Here is an 18,029-nt window from a genome sequence, read left to right as displayed (position 1 = left end):
GACGTACAAAAGCACAGTTTGAAATAGGGGATCAGAAAATTTGGGTGGGGTAGTTCATAGTTTTTTCCCTCTTTTTTATTGTTTAACCTAGGTAGGACATTAGGCAGTATAATAACAATGGCTTGGAGACGCAACCCGCCGCCCCGTTCCAAAGGGGACACTCATAACATCCATGCATCCATCGAAGTACGAGAGAGGAGATCGGTTGGCACATGATGCTTTTCTCAGCGTTCACACGCACTGGCGCAGCATGCATTTTGGACGACACGCGCAGGCTTCGGGAAGGATATTTGATAATGGAAGGGACAGTGCCTTGATATCTGAGGTTCGAGCGGGTTGTCTAAAGACCAAAAAATAGAAGAGCAAATATTCGGAAAAGGATAAGGCATGTGTATGCTGCAGCGAAAGTAATGAAAGTAAAAGAAAGCAAATTGTAATGGAATGCGGGGAGACTCACCCAGATGGAACCATAACGCACACCTGCCAGAAGCACTTGGGCTTAAAGTGGGCGGAAGCATCAACAAGTCAGTAGTCGAGAGAAGCAAGAGACGTTTAGAATGTTTGCAGAAAAAAAAAACAGGGAAGAGATTGATAGGACTCGACTGTTATCCTCATAGCTAGCCGTACAAAGTACACTTTGAAGAAGGAAAAAAATATTAACGAGATGTACCGAAAAATGCCAGATAAAGAACATGTACAGCATACCTGATTACATCAAGCAGGCTGGGTGACTATATTTCACCAACCCATTTCAAATGGGATGTCATTAAATCATGATCATCAATCACCGTCGAAGCCCGAAAGAGGAATCCCGCTGCAGTACACCCCTGACGTAACTTGTTACCATTGGATCAGCAAAGTCCTACAGATGTCGAATAGATGTCAGGAATGGGACATTCAAACATCCCTAAGAGATGCGAAAAAATTGTGTGGATCATTTGTGGATGTCCACAGGATCTCCCCTTGCGCGCGAATGAACATACGTAGAAAGACACAAATGAATATTAGGACCCCCAAGACATATTTGAATATGAATTCTACTTACTACATATTCCCAAGTACGTCCTAAGGACATTTTTGTCAACATGTAGGACGCTTCTTGGACATTTTTCTCTTACCAGTCTTCCAAAGGAAGTTTGCAGGACATTTGGTTGTGGATGTTTGGTTGTGGACATTTGCTTGTAGATTGAGGAGATTGAGGATATTGAGGAAATAGCGCAACTGGCGCCGGCACCTGCGGTACTTAGGTTGCGTCCTCAATGCGCCTTGCGCCGCCGTACGCAGCAGTTGGTGTCACCGCATTGCTATCCGACTGCGTGGTGTTAGGCAAATGGCACAATGCTTGCACATGGTTGGAGATCCCCCAGAGGAGTTATTGTGTGGATTTTTTTTTGTGCTTGAATACGTATATATTTGTTGCGGTGACAACGTGGATGTACCTTTTGTTTTTTCAATGTGTAATTCTTTAAAGAACGAAGCAGGCTCGAGTCACGTACAAATCCTAGGCTAGTACAGATCTGATTCCTTGTATGAGTGCGGTAGCCTGCGTATCAGTCATAGGAAATGACAGATATTGAAGCAAGAGAAAGCATAGGGGAACCTAACCGTAATGCTTATTTTAAGTTCGACAATATTGTGCTAAAATGAAATTAAACTGGAGGAAAAGATGATTTACGACAGATGGAGACCGAAGTCACGGTTCTGCATTAGGCATGCGCTGCTCTACCTGTTGGTGTGTCAGGGCGCCATGGCTCCGGCCACATTTCGGGGAGTTTTGTACGCACGATTACCCCTGGGAGTGTTAGCTAGCTCTGCATACAGCCAAGGCCGCGGACATGAACATTTCAACGTTTCTTTCATTTCTCCTACCTCATTGTCTACATTGTTCTATCTCATGCTACAAAAAACATATCTGGTGCTTTGGCTGGCCCCATTTTCTGTCATTTCTAATGATTATAAGGAAGAAATAAAGCCCTTCTGTTCACATTATTATTCTTCTCCTCTATGTGAACCATTTGGCACGGCAAATTAAAAAGTAACACCAACAGTCCGCAATGTCTGGGAAGGATCATTTAGAAAGCTCCGCTTTCAAAGAACACGGAAAGGTGTTAATTTTGTGATAAGCCATCGAGACAAATGTCTCGATGGCTTATCTCCTCTGGCAAGGTCAGGGAGATATCCATATTCATTGTATTGTTTGGCCCACGCATCCAGTAAATTTATTATTTCACACTTTACTAGTGAAAACGAGAGTTCCAATCACAATAAAACGTTAGCTTCTACGGGTGAATGTTTGCCGTGGCGTGATTTGGCCAATACATAATTTTAGACACATTCGGTTGTTTCTAAGAGTCAGTTAGTGTTTAAGCTGTATCGAAAGGCTAGTTGCCCCAGGCGAAACGTTATTATAAGACTTTATAGAAAGTATTCACGTGACACCACCTATGCCAAAGCAGTGTCCAATTCAAGGATTCAACTATGCTGCTAGAGATATTCAATCCAATATAGCGCGTAGCTTGTCACCGTTATATATGCACACCTATATGACAGCTTCGAGGACGCCGGTGCATAGCCCATATAGAGGCGCTTATGAACACTCTCGCTTCATTATATATTGAGTATGTTTAGCATTTCGAATGGCGCTTGTCTGGTGCTCGTCAAGCGAAGAAAGGAATAAATAAGCTATCCCTTAGGTAGGGGATATTGGTAGGGCATGACAACGTTCATTGTACTTTGTACCTCTTAAGCAAATCAACGCTTGTTGAAAAGAGACGATGAGTTTGATCGACCGCCGTAGCTAGGAATGCTTTGTTACGCATGAAGTTTCCCTATAGGAGATCGCGGTGGTTGCTTTAGCCCAACAAAAAAACTTTTAGAAATTTATTCTAACTGGACTTATCTCTATGTTTCTCTTAAGTTATTAGACTATTGCCTCATGTAACGTATTCCGTGGAATAAGCTACATGTGTGCTGCCCAAACTTTGATGTACTATGTACTTACATCAGGAAATTTGCAAGCGCAAGTTTTAATTAGCTAGGCATTAAAATTTTACTAAATGCTAGGTCATACTTTCACATTAAAGCAAAGCCATCAGTTTGTTACGCATTTATTCACAGTCATTTTATTCACTTTATCTCTACATGGGGTAACACTTATCCTTCGCATTATCCCTCTACTGGATACTCCTCCGGCATTTTATTTTAGAAGTTTGTGAATGCAAAACTCCCAATAGCCCTTATTAAGCCAGATCAGTTCCCCCAGGTCGCGTCTACGAGATTCGCTTCACAGAATAACTTCTTGTTGCCTACACCAAGAACTAATTATGGAAAATTCACCGCTAATTTTGCCTCAGCTTCACTATGGAATGCCTTACCCACTAAGCTTAAAGAATAATCTGCAATTAGTATATAAATTAGAATTGCGCGCATTCTTGCAATATGTGTAAAGTTGTCTTTTATATATTTTATGTATCTTTTTTTTTCTTTTCATAGTTTCCTTTCTTTTGGACCGATGTTTCAATTTTTATTACGTATTTATGCTCTTACATTATTCACGTACGCACCAATTTCCCGTTCGTTTTAATAACATATCTTATTTTCCTGTTGTAAGTAATACATGAGGTCTCGCCCTTACAGTATTTGACTATGAAACCTCCTTTTGTATATATTTCATCCCTAAATGTACTTATATATCCAACGTCTCAAAGTTAAAATGACAGGGGTTATCAGAGATGGCAGGGAGAGGCCTTCGCAATGCTGGGGACATAAATATAGGCTGATAATTATTATAATGATGATGATGATTTATCATATCGAAGCTCAACCTTGTTTCACTGAAACAAAGCTCTGTCTGGCATTGAAACACGATATTACAAACAGTGCTCAGCATTCACTCATTAATGGTTCCTCTTGGGCGCAGCCTATACGTAAAGTAAATACGGAAATTGCCAACCAAAGTGGCCTTTAACACACCTGTCTATATTGCGTATATTCTAGGCCTCGACATGTGCATATATGATATAATGAGGCAACATATGACGGTTTATTGGCCATTTGCTTCTTCCCAAGTTCTTGTGTGACATGTATCTATGGTTGAAAAGACGTTATGCGTACGACATCAAAACCTTGTGTTGTGGCTCTGATTACCGCAGCAAGGACTAGAGTTAGCAAACATACAATGATACCAAGGAAAGTATGCAGAAAAACGACTTCAACAGAAGCTCAATCGGTAAATCACTGGACACCTAATCCAAAAAGTGTGAGTTTAACCACAATTTTACTCAACTTTATTTGGCTTAGTTGTCCACTCACTATCGGTTATTTATAAGGTCTTCCCCGACACATATTGCATCCAGTTTTGCAGGAGCGGTTCTCGTGTTGGATCTGTTTCTCCCGTTGATTCTAATCAAACTGGTGGAGCGGCTGCTTTAGTACGCTTCTAGATGCTGTCTTCTGGCTATGTACATTTTGTTCAACAATCTCGAGCTTCAGTTGCTGCATTGCTGAAGGCAGTTTTCTCAATAACATATAGACACACTTAAAACTAAGCTTTCTTCTCATGCCATACCGACCGTTGTACACTATGCTACTGATTCTGGTCTTTTGCCGAATACCTCAGACACCGATAAAAATAAAAGATATACACGTCCGAAAATGTCATGAAAATTTAGACTGCAAGCACAGAAGGCCGATTTTCTAACCAATGGATCAAAATCGTACGCAGACTTTTTCTCTGCCCAATGCTAACTATGTGTTTGAGGGAATGTCTTTTTTCAGGACTTTGTGCGCGTCTTCCAGACCACTGGGACGTGTGTCCCACCGCGTAGCATGTGCTTGCCAGAGTTGTTCACGCAAAAGTACTTGCGCTCGTGCCAGTTACAATGACGCGAAAGATGTAGGAATAAAATTTTCGATTGGCATAATCAAACTTAGCAATATATGTAGCATCACACTCCTTTCTGCGTTCACCTCCCCTAATATTTCCCACCTGTACCACTAATAAACATGGCTTTCTTCCTGTTCACACCATTGCATCGACATTTTACCATTGTACATTACCGTTAAATTATGTCTGTGTTAGGCATAGTTTGTGAACGATGTGGCCCATAAACAAACTTTGAATGACAGCAATGTTGTGACCTGTATGGTGGAGAAACCTAAACACATAACAGAATACACGTCGTATATGATGCTTATAAAAACACTTGTATGGATGGCACTTAGTTTCATATGATTCATTTATTACCCTAACAAGTACTTCGCTTCAAATTCATAGGAACTCATGCGTTGGGTCTACATATATTTTTACAACATTGATGACATTGTCTTGCTCAACAAGAGGCCTTACTTGTTACGTCCGTTTTATAAGTTTTAAAGCAGCTACATTTTCACGCGTTTCCCAAAGCGTCTCTTTCTTCGTCGTTTGAAGTACTGGAACCGTTTTCCCACATGAGTACGCACGTAGTACGATTGCACGAATAAGTAATGACAAATCTTCCCCAACAAATGCCATGCAACAGTCCGGCCAGCCTTCCGGATTTTAATGAAGATTGCATACACAAGAAGCACTGTGAAAACGAAGTATTGCTGTTTAATTGTTGACGAGAATATGTATATTATAGAGCGAAATTTGTTGATAGCCTGCAACATACTGTTATTTCGAATGTACGAATTGTTGTTGGATCTTGTAGTACCATTGTTGTGTATGAGTCCACACAATGATTTCAATATTTCGTAGTTTCAATAAATGGTGACAAAATTGAATAAAAGTGAAATTAATAAGTCTTCACTTAGTCGTCAAAGGAAAAAAAATTGTAGAGACACATTAAGAGAGGTGTAGCTAAATACCATAGGAAGTAAACAAATTGTGGTCGCTTCAGCAGTACCAACACACCACAAGGGAAATATACGGTGAACCTCCATGGTCCTCCACGGCGAAAAATAACTTCAATGATTCCATTCGAGACAAGTGCCACTGCCACGAATGTTCAGTGTAGCCACCCAATGCCGTTAAGGAAGCAGACGCAACAGCAGTAAATTGACTGGTGTGGGTCAAAGAAAATGGCGTGAACTGGCCATCCGGTTGCGACTTCTCGCAGCGCGAAGCACTTATCATCACTACAGATTCTCGATGCCGAAAATGAAGGGTAAGGATTCAGTCTCAAGCAAGTGCCCCTGCCACCAAATCAATGAGACCGGCAAAGCAGTTGGCGTCTTTCTAGAGTTACAGTGCATTCTTTTTGCGCCATTAAATTAACAAAATGACACCGATCGATGCCAATTCAGCAACAGGAAGAAATTACCTTGTAGGTGGCTCTCGAAACACGTCATTGTAAAATGAGCCTTGCAACTGTTCAAAAATGCTTACAGTATGTCAATATAAGTGGCCCTGCAAATTTGTTTTGCAGTGTTTTACGTTAGCGTTTTAGTAGCTTCAATACTTTCTTGAACCGAAGCTCATTGAAATTACATAGCTAAGATTCACAAAAATATCGGGGAGTGGCGAGACAGTGGGCACGCATATTTGGCGTTACTTCTGAAACGTTTGTTTTGTTTCCGACCTGCAGATATACGATGGATACTTCAAGCCTAAGCGCGGTAGCAACGCATTTCATATCGCTATAGTAATGAATCGCTTGAAGAGCAGAGGTGTTATCAAGCTTCGCAGTAGAAACTACAAAGACGCACCCATCTTGGACCCCCGCTACTATACACACCCCGACGATGCAAAAATGGCAGGAGAAGGTGAGATCAGCAACTGCATATTTTTTTTCCTTTCACTATTCTCGTGCCAATTTTAGAGCTATTCAAGAAATAGAGACGGGCATCCGTGGAACGTAGCGAAGATGCGTGTATTTAGTAACAATACCTGAGAAAAAGCGGGAAGCAAGCAGATTTTGAGCAGGCTTGATGGCTGCAGAATGAAGTTTTATATGTTCGGACGTATTGGTTGTCTCCCTGTGCTCGTCTATAGATGACATACCTATTGCACAATTCTGCAAAATTTCTAGCATTTTTGTTGAATTCATGAACAGAAATATTTATGATATGTTGGTATTAAGAAGTAAGCATTCCACTTATGATCAGACAGACAGACAGACAGACAGACAGACAGACAGACAGACAGACAGACAGACAGACAGACAGACAGACAGACAGACAGACAGACAGACAGACAGACAGACAGACAGACAGACAGACAGACAGGCAGACAGACAGACAGACAGACAGACAGACAGACAGACAGACGGACGGACGGACGGACGGACGGACGGACGGACGGACGGATGGACAGACAGACAGACAGACAGACAGACAGACAGACAGACTTTAATTACAAGGTCCTTTATAAGCGTTGCCCTAGGGCAGAACTGTGGACCGCTCCCCCGTGGGGACTGGTAGGCCGAGCCTAACCGCCGCATTGTGGGCCCTCTGGACAGCTGAAGTTTGAAGTGAAAGTTCTGAGCTCTGGATGGGAGAGCTCCATTCTTCTTTCTCGATGCGATTGGGTCCATTTATAGAGGGGCATCACCAGAGCATGTGTGCGAGATTGCCAACACTCCCACAGTCGGGGCAAGTAGAGCTAAAAGCATCTGGAGTGATCGTGTGGAAAAGCGTCAGGTTTGGATAGCACTTAGTCTGAAGCATGCGTAAAGTGGACGCCAGAGGTCTACCCAGTTTGCTGTAAGGGGGAGTATAAGACCGCCTACCTAGGTGATAGTGCGTAGTAATTTCGCTGAAAGTAGTGAGAGTGTCCTGAAACTCGAGAACCCCGGAGTCTGAGCTCGATCCTGCTCCCGCATCAAGTACCCAAGCAGAAAATATAGCAATCACTTTGGAAGGGAACCGGATCCTCCCGGTACCACAACTCAGGATCCTGGGCCTCCTGATCCAGGCAGACGGCAAGGCAACAGCCATGATTAGAAAAATGAAGCTCACGTCAGACCAAATCTTGAACATGATCAGACGAGTGGCCAACAGGCAGAGGGGTCTGAAGGAATCGGACACCTTGCGCCTCGTTGAGGCCTTTGTTATATCACGAATCGTCTACGCGGCGCCGTACCTGCAGCTCCTCAAGAAGGACGTCTTACTACTTGACGCAATAATCAGGAAAGCCACGAAGCAGGCCCTGGGTATTCCCATACATTCATCCACGACAAAATTACTTCAAATGGGAGTGCACAACACAGTAGCCGAGCTCGTAGAAGCCCACCTATGCAATCAAAGGGTACGCCTTAGCCAGACCAAGGCGGGCAGAAGCGTCCTCCGCAAGCTAGGATGGCAAGAATCGCACTACACCCGCCACGACCAATTACCCGAAAAGCTGAGTGAGAAGTTGGAATGCAAACCACTACCACGCAACATGAACCCCACAAGGGATGCCGGACGACGCGACGCCCGCGCAAGAGCCATCTCCAGGACCCTGGAGGAAGACGACACTGTTTTATATACAGACGCCTCTCTATCGAAACGCTCCACGAGGGCAACAGTCGTGGTCACCGGGCTAGAAAAGCTGGTCACCTGCGCATCAATCTACACTCCGTCTTCGGAGGAAGCAGAAGAAGCAGCGATAGCTCTCGCACTCCTGCAACCAAACGTCACCAAGATCGTCACGGACTCACAGGCTGCATACAAGAACTACAGATCTGGCTGGGTGTCCCTTGGGGCACTAAAAATTCTTGGTAAAGCTACGCCTCCTAAACAAGCAATCGAATTAGTTTGGGTCCCGGCTCACTCCTTAGTTGAGGGCAATGAATATGCTCATCAACAGGCCCGAGCGCTAAACTCCCGGGCCAACGAGGAGGGGGCAAGGGGATGGCAACCCATCACAAATTACAGAGATATAGTCAGATATTACAGGGACGGCAGGAAGACTTTCCCGCACCCCCACCACTCCTTGACCAGAGCCGAACAAACAATATACAGGCAAATCCAGGCAGGATCCTTTCCCCACCCCTGCCTCCAGAACAAAATGTACCCAGAGAGATATAAGAACACATGTCCTCACTGCAATGCATTAGGCACCCTTCGGCACGTCATAGGAGAGTGCAATTTTTCCATTGACCACCCCCCACCTATACCCATATCTAACCCCCCTGCTATCCCCACTCTTTCCGAGCGATGGGAGATCATGCTGTCCAGCCCCGCCCTGGAAGACCAGCTCCGACTGATCCACAGGGGCCAGGCGGCCCTGGAAGCATATGGAGCCCGCGAAGAGGGAGCCACCCCATCAGACGCTTAACGCATTTCAGTTCACAATGGACCAGTAAAGTTGTTTCTCTCTCTCTCTCTGCTCCCGCGCAGTTGGTTAGTCCACGCGCTTGGGAGTGGGCGATGTCATTGAGATTGGGAAAGGAGTCAAGCTGGGGGTCGAGGTGAGCCGGAAACCACGTGATGGTGTGCAGTGTGATTATCTTGTTCTTGAGAATCTTGTGAGCCTTCTCAGTGATGGATTCTGAAGCGAAATCCCTGACCGCCGATCTCGAATCCGTGAACATTTGCGATCTGCTCTTGTCTAGGAGTGCTATAGCAACTGCGATCTGCTCTCCTCTAGTTGGTGTTGAGCACTTCAGGGAAGCCGCATTCACGATCTGTCCATTGTGATCAACGAGGGCGATGGCAAAGTTCGACGACTGTCCATATTGGGCTGCGTCGACAAAACATGCCGAGTAGGCATTGGTTGACCGGCCACGCCAAATGTATCCGAACATATAACACAACATTGTTCAAATTATTTGTGAACGCCACATCACGACATATTCAGCATCCTTCAGTACCCGTTTTGAACAACCCACCTCGAACATCACTCCCATGGATGATCGACACCCCGAGGAGCACACATGTGTGCTACAGTCGAACCAGTGGTGTCATGTTCTGGAGATTTCGAAACTATATTTACTACTGCCAACTCCCTAAACGTTTAGTTCATGTGTAATTATATTATGCATTGATTACAATAGCGTCGATGCAGTCAAAGCTAGACCCCAGGTAAGGCATAACAGGGGCGAGACCTAAAGGCATTTGGCTTTGGATCGTGCAACTGTTAGAACTTTTAGGTATGCATGAAAATACCAATTGAACCCACAATAATGCACTTTTTTTCAAAATATTTGCTTTGCAAGCAATATTTGACGCCTTCTTTGGACTTCCAGGTGTGCTATCCGCGGAAAGATAGAAAAATGGACTAGTTGGATGTGTTTTTTGTTGTATCATGGTCAGTCAATAACTCATTTTACATGTTAGGTATTCTTCATAATCGCATACGGGAGACATACAGTAAGTCAGCTCCTAACTTGACACTTACCATTATCATTTAAAGGAAGGTGTACAATCAGTGCATTTTACCAATGCTGAGACATGGGGCACAGACTCGGAGACTGACAAAGAGGCTTGAGAACATTTAAGCACCGCGCAGAGTGATGGAACGAAGATTGCTAGGCATAACGTTAAGAAATAGAAAGAGAGCGGTTTGGATCAGAGAGCAAACGGGTATAACCGATATTCTAATTGACAATGAGAGAAAAAAAATGAGGTGGGCGTACGGCGCTGGTTAGAGAACCGTTGGACCGTTAGGGTTACAAAATGGGTACCAAGAGAAGGTAAATGCAGTCAAGGACGGTAGAAGACTAGGTGGAGCGATAAAATCCGGAAATTCCTATGGCGCTAGTTGGAATCAGTTGATGCAGGACCAGGGTACTTGGAGATCGGAGGGAGAAGCTTTCGTCCTGCAGTGCACATAAAATAGGCTGATGACGATGATGATGATAATGAATCGCTCAGGCCAATTTTTTGTCAGAGTGAGGAGGCGGGGAGGGGGAATAAGATGTTTTGTGATACAGTGTTGCTTTACCGACGTAGGGAGTGCATGATCAAGCTATAGTATTAGAATGTTCAATTGCACAAAGAGTATGAAAATACCTTTAGCGCTTCCGAGTAAGCCCACAGGAAAAGGAAGAGTTGAAGTGAGGAGCAGAAGCAATGCGAGAAGCTACCTTTGTTAGTGATGTTCTCACGTACGCGTTGCTCACTCCCCTCACCCTAAACGGACAAGGTGAAAGAAAAATATGGCGTGTAGATTAGGGTAACTGAAGTAAAACTACTAAAAGAAGGACGGACAAAGAAAGATGGACTGGCAAAGAACCTTTTATATTCTGATGGAATGTAAGGCAGGCGGGGATACCGGTATTAGAGTATTTCAAGAGGTGGAGATAAGCAACAGAATAAATTTATGCTAAAAATTTGGCACTGCCATCTAGAGTACCCTGTTCTTCTTTAAAAATCCGGCACATATTAAACAAGTAATTTTCAATTAGTCGTGCCACTATTTCTCTTGTACCCGCATTTTCCTTTTCATTAACTAAATAAGAAGTCTGTTAAAAAAGTTTCCGGCCTTATTTTCCTTTTACCTGATGTATATGAAACAAGCGTGCTTGCATCAGCCAACCTTGAACCTTCGTGCGCATGTTCGAATTTTTTCCCGCCTGCCGATAGCGTCAGGCGCTGGGACGCAGCGTTTGAGTGAGGTAGCGCGCAGTGCTCTTTTCGGTTTTTTATTGTAAGGAAATAGGCGGAGCGACTTGAGCAGTGCTACTGTATTGAATTTTGCTTGAAACTGGGCGACAGCCAAGTGAAAACCATTCGGAAGATTCAGACTGCTTTCGGTGACGATGTATGAGCAGCACACAAATTAAGGAGCGTTACAACCCGTTTAAAGAAGGCCAACCAAGTCCCTAGCCCAGTCATAACAGTGGAAGCATTCCACGTCACCAAGACCAAAGAAGGCCCGCCTACTGCGCAGCCACGTCAAAGTGATGCTGACTGCTTTCTTTGACTCCCGCGGTGCGGTACACCACGAGTACGACCACAGGGTCAAACAATCACCGATGAGTGCTACAGGAATGTCCTCCGTCACCTACGTGATCCTGTGCGGTGCTAGAGACGGGAGTTGGAGTCAACAGGACATTGGAGCATCCATCACGATAATGCTCCTGCACATTACTCGCACTGATTCAGACCTTTTTTTGGCGAAAAACCAGACTGCTGTAGTAAACATTCTCCTTACTCTCCTGGTATGACTCCCTGTGAAATCTGGGCATTTCCCAAAATCAAGAGGCCATTGAAAGGAGTGCAATTTCAGACAAGAGAGGACATTATGGTTGCAACGACAGCTGAGCTAAACTCCATTCCGAAAGAGGCCTTTTCGGAATGCTTACAACAATGGCAGAGCCGCTGGTAGAAGTGCGCGGAGTCCGAAGGAGACTGCTTTGGAGGTGATTAGTTTTCCAACGCTCTAGTTATTTGAGTTTTTTTTCTTCACCAAAAAGTCGGATACTTTTCTAACAGACCTCGTATATATTTATTGAATAAAAAGCTCCTTCAAAGTATAAAAAAATCCAGGATTGTAGAAGCTGTTTCTCTGCGTCTTCTGCATTTTTTTTCTTGGCGTGCAAAGGCGAATTGCTGTCGAATAGCTTTTTTTTTTAAAGATATATTTGTTATTACTGCTAAGTTCATGTTTGAACAAAACTTCTGTTATTGTGCGTTTGATGAAGTGTTGAACAATTTTAGGGAGAACGGGAAGCAATGAAATTGGACGCCAATAACTTTGATCATTCAGTGCCCCGAGCTCATGAAGAATGATAATGCGCGCTACCTTATTAAACTTGCAGGAATATATTATCTGGCTTTAGCAAAAATAAATATGTGCAAAAGGTGGGCTGATTTGGCGGTTTAATAAACATAACCTTGAGACGACTTGTTAGGGATAAGAGCTGAAATCTGTTCATTTACTTAGGTGGCAGGGCATGGATGTGAAGAAATAGTTGATGTAATAGGTTCTTTTATGTAGCACTGGGAATCGTTAGGGGAACTATTTACAAATATAAAAGTTTCGCACGTAAGAAAATGTGAAATAAACATAGCGACTACTTTGCGACTTCATTTCCTTAAAGTCAGTGAGATTATAATTTTGGTGAAGGTTTTTGAGTGTTTCCATAACTTATAACGGTAGTTTGTGAACGTAAAAATGTGCGTGTGCTGTGTTGTTTTTTCGGTTTGCGTAAGTCGGTGTTAAGCTTATTTCTGAATTTCTTCTGCCCAAAATATTCTTCTTTCTTAGCTCGAAAAAACACCGCGAGTAGGTATAGCTGCTATCGAATTTTTAAAGTAGTTTTTTTTTCAAAACCCATGGCTTTCATAATTTTAACGCGAAAGCCTTAAGGCTCCCTTGTTACAAAATATGCGATGTCAGGGTTGGAAGTCACTTGGCGAAAAATCTTTCTGAACCACAACCATGCGACCCATCCAAGTGGCGCAGAGGCGTTACTCAAAGTAGCATGCACCAGAAAAATTCTAAAGTAAAATCTGAATACAATCTAAAGGCGGAATTGCGTCGGACTAATGTTTTAGCTTACTAGAAGACTTAATTTTGTCACGAAAATTTAGGCACAAACCCCTATGCCCACGTTTCCACTTAGCCTCGAGCAGTGTGCTGAACAGTTAAAGGAGGATATCAGCGCGGCGACAAAGAAAATCCAGACTGAACTGGAGGTGGACAGGATGGACAGCCGCCTCGCTCATCTTCTAGAAGCTAAGACGTCACTTTTGAAACGATAGAAAGGGCAGAAACTCAACCGAAGGCTCCGAAAAAAGATCGCGGAGCTCAACAGAACTATAGAAGATCACTGCCAAACCTTGAGCAGGCAACAGTGGGATGAGGTCTGCAATTCTGTGGATGGCCAGATGAGAGTTGGAGCTAAATGGAACCTACTTAAGCATCTGCTGGATGATACCAATACCAAGTCAAACCAAAGACAAGTGATAGCGAAGGTTCTACACCAGGCATCACAATCAGAGACATTGCGGACCGTACTCGACAGAATAGCTCGCAAGTATCTGCCACTGGGCAACTCGAGTGACGAAGACTATCCCCCCTACAAAGGCTCATCTTGCCCCGAGCTAGATAACCCCTTCAAGGCATGCGGGGTAAGGGAAGCTCTCCAGCATCTAAATGGCAGGTCTGCCCCTGGTCCTGGTGGCATCCCCAACCGCGCCCTCCGAAACCTGGACGACTGCTTTATAGAATGGTTGACAGAGGAGATTAATGGAATATGGGAACGAGGGGTTGTCCCGGAGTCCTGGAAAATGGCCTCGGTCATCCTCATTCCAAAGCCTGGAAGACCCCCGAGTCTCTCAAACCTCAGACCCATTTCCCTCACGTCCTGCGTGGGGAAAGTAGCGGAACATGTCATACACAGTCGAATTTCTAAGCACATCGAGAAACAAGGATTCTTTCCGTACAACATGATCGGCTTTCGTCCGGCCCTGTCAACGCAAGACGTCATGAAACTCATCAAATGTCAAATCATTGACAAAACCACAAGAGATATAAGAGGCATCCTAGGCTTACACCTAGAGAAAGCCTTTGATAATGTATCCCATGCTCACATTCTGAACTCCATCTCAGAGCTCAATTTGGGAGACGCCTTCCACAGATACATCAGCTCGTTCCTACGGGATCGCAAGGCCACGCTCAAAATCGGTGACCTCAAGACCGACAATTTCAGTTTGGGCCCCAGAGGCACGCCACAAGGAGCGGTAGTCTCACCACTGCTTTTTAACATCGCCATGACGAAATTATCGCAAAGACTCTCCAACATGGAAGGGATCAATCATACGCTCTACGCTGATGACATCACAATCTGGTGCACCGGAGGAAGCGAGGGAGCTGTTGAATTAGGCTTTCAGGAGGCTGTAGATCAAACAGAGATGTACCTGGAAAATACGGGGCTTAGATGCTCCCCGAGCAAGTCTGAGCGCCTCCTCTTCAGGCCAGTCAGCAGAGGCCCCAAACCTACAGGATGGAAACCGTTGTCTGAAATAAACATCAAACTCCACACTAAAAGCGGCTGTACCATCCCCAGAGTAGACACCATTCGGGTCCTTGGCATGTTCATCGAATCGAATGGCAGTAATAATACTACGCTCAACAAGCTGACAGCCAAGACTGAGAACATGATGAGACTCATCAACAGAGTCTCGAATAGGCGTGGAGGCTTAAAGGAAGACAACCTCCTTCGGTTGTTCCACGCCTTCGTCATGAGTCATATAGTTTATGTGGCAGCCATGCACAACTGGTATAACTCCGAGAAGAAACGATTAAACACTCCCTTCAAAAAAAGTATAAAAAAGTACTAGGCATTCCGTTACGGGCGCGCACGGACCTCCTTATGAAACTAGGAGTGCACAACACATTCGACGAGATAATCGAGGCCCTGGAGTCAGCCCAACTGGCCCGTCTATCCTGTACCCCGGTTGGAAAGAAGATCCTGGCAGTTCTTGGGATCAACCCTATCCTCATGGAAGAGCGGAAATATGAAATATCAGAAAATCAAAGGAACAACGTACGAGTTGCGCCGTTTCCCCGTAATGTTCATCCTCGACACAACGTAGGCAGACGCAGGGCAAGAGCCCTCGCCCTCCTCAAGCGTACCAAAGACGATCCTTGCTCGGCATGTTTTGTCGACGCAGCCCAATATGGACAGTCGTCTAACTTCGCCATTGCCCTCGTTGATCACAACGGACAGATAGTGAATGCGTCTTCCCTGAAGTGCTCAACACCAACCAGAGCGGAGCAGGTCGCAGTTGCTATAGCACTCCTAGACAACAGCAGATCACAAATCTTCACTGATTCGGGATCGGCGGTCAGGGCTTTCGCTTCAGGATCCATCGCTGAGGAGGCTCACAAGATTCTCAAGAACAAGATAATCTCTCCGCACACCATCACGTGGTTTCCGGCTCACCTCGAACCCCAGCTTGACTCGTTTCCCAATCTTAATGACATTGCCCACTCCCAAGCGCACGCACTAACCCACCGCGCGGGAGCAAGATTGAGCTCAGACCCTGGGGTTCTCGAGTTTCGGGACACTCTCACTACTTTCAGCGAAATTACTATGCACTATCACCTGGGTAGGAGGACTTATCCTCCCCCTCACTGCAAACTGGCTAGACCTCTGGCGTCCACTTTACTCATGCTTCAGACGCAGTGCTATCCGAACCTGGCCCTTTTCCACATGATCACTCCAGAGGCTTTCAGCTCTACTTGCCCCGACTGTGGGGCTGTTAGCAATCTCGAACACATGCTCTGGCGATGCCCCTCGTTACAGGGACCAAATCGCATCACAGAACAAGAATGGAGCTCTGCCATCCGGAGCTCAGAATATGCACTTCAAACTTGGGCTGTCCAGAGAGCCCACGATGCAGCGGTTAGGCTCGGCTTACCAGTCCCCACGTGGGAGCGGCCCGCAGCTCTGCCCTAGGGCAAAGCTTCTCAGGACCTTGCTATTAAAGTTCTTTGTCTGTCTGTCTGTCACCTCTCATAGGGTGGCCATAGCTTCCAAATTTGTGTGCGCCAGCCCACGCATGCATGTACGCAAATCTCTGAGGCCATGGGAAGCCGCGCCGATTTCTTTGAAACACTTTCAGATTGCCCTCTCCTCCGCCACAGCACGTGCCATTTACACCAGAAGGCTCGCCTTCGTTCATAATGTCCGCTGCCAGCGTTTCCCGGTAAACAAAACGGTTACATAATCTGCAGTTGCTGGAAAGCGTGAGAAACAGTCTGCAATCTTATTTATTTATTTATTTATTTATTGGTACCTCAAATACCCCATTTGGGGTTTTACATGAGGGGTGGGCATATTTACATAATATTTTCAATAAATGCCTTGAACGATGAATGACTGGAGTGGTGCACCGCTTCAGCAGGTAGATGATTCCAGTCTTTCGCTGTTTGAATGAAGAAAGAGTTAAGATGAGCGGAGGTGCGAGCTGGAGGGGGATAAACAGCCTTTGAATGGCCCTGACGGGATGAAGTGCGATGCGCAGGCGTGATGTCGGTCTGATGAAGTAGTGAGTGATAAAATTTGTAAAAGAGGCACACTCTTGCTGTTTTGCGGCGCTGCTCGAGGGTTGGAAGTTTCAGAGATGATTTAAGTTTAGTAACGCTAGTGTGGTAAGAGTAGTCAGAATGAATGAACCTTGCTGCACGATTCTGTATGGATTCTAGTGCTGTTGCCAGGTTAGAGTGGTGTGGGTCCCACACTGAGCATGCGTATTCTAGTTTGGGTCGAACGATTGTTATGTATGCGAGTAGTTTTACTGAGTGCGGAACAAGACGTAGATTACAGCGCAGGTAGTTTAGTACACGATTGGCATCATTGCTAATGTTGCAAATGTGTGAGGACCAACTGAGGTTATTGGACAAGTTAACGCCTAGGTATTTATATGAAGTTACAGCACATATTTCCGAACCGGCGATAGTGTAATTAGCTGAGTAAATGATTGGCGACGATGGAAAGTAAGTAGTGACGTTTTTTTGACGTTGAGGGACATTAGCCAATTATTACACCATGTTTCAATGACGTTAAGGTCGGACTGGAGGGCGCGAGAATCAGCGTCGTTAGTAATAGGACGATAGATTACACAGTCATCAGCAAATAAACGAATTTTGGAAGAACAACCTATAGGTAAGTCGTTAATGTATATTAAGAAGAGTAGTGGTCCCAGGACTGTGCCTTGTGGCACGCCAGAGATAACGGGTGATAAGGTAGACGAGCATTGGTTAGCGTAAACGAACTGTTGACGGTTAGTGAGAAAGTTGCGTATCCATTGGAGAACATGAGGGTTAAGATTAAGACATGATAGTTTTAGAAAGAGCCGTTCATGAGGAACCTTGTCGAAAGCCTTTTGGATATCTAGGAAGAGGGCGTCTATGGGTATGTTTTGATCAAGATGCGAGCTGATGTCATTAACGAATAGGGCTAGCTGAGTCTCGCAGGACATGCCTTTCTGAAAACCGTGTTGATTTTGATTAACGAAATTAGCGGATGTTAGGAAGTTTACAATATGAGAATAAATTATATGCTCCATTAGTTTAGAACAAACACTGATGAGGGAAATTGGACGGTAATTGTGGCACGATGATGATGATCCTTTTTTTGGTACTGGAATTATCTTACCTATTTTCCAGT

The 18,029-nt window shown here is 44.8% G+C and overlaps 1 protein-coding gene across 1 annotated transcript in view; it reads left to right on the top strand.

Annotated features, from left to right (window-relative positions):
• LOC135903468 (glucose dehydrogenase [FAD, quinone]-like) overlaps nucleotides 1-18,029 on the top strand; it is a 119,782-nt gene that overhangs the window by 87,044 nt on the left and 14,709 nt on the right. Inside the window, exon 9 of the mRNA XM_065433793.2 lies at nucleotides 6,567-6,744. Within this exon, the coding sequence (XP_065289865.1) occupies nucleotides 6,567-6,744 (178 nt within the window). The remainder of the gene's footprint in view (nucleotides 1-6,566; nucleotides 6,745-18,029) is intronic.

This window comes from Dermacentor albipictus, chromosome 7, assembly GCF_038994185.2.
Source record: "Dermacentor albipictus isolate Rhodes 1998 colony chromosome 7, USDA_Dalb.pri_finalv2, whole genome shotgun sequence".
In the NCBI taxonomy this organism is placed as follows: domain Eukaryota; kingdom Metazoa; phylum Arthropoda; class Arachnida; order Ixodida; family Ixodidae; genus Dermacentor; species Dermacentor albipictus.
This window is presented reverse-complemented; position numbering and strand designations above follow the sequence as displayed.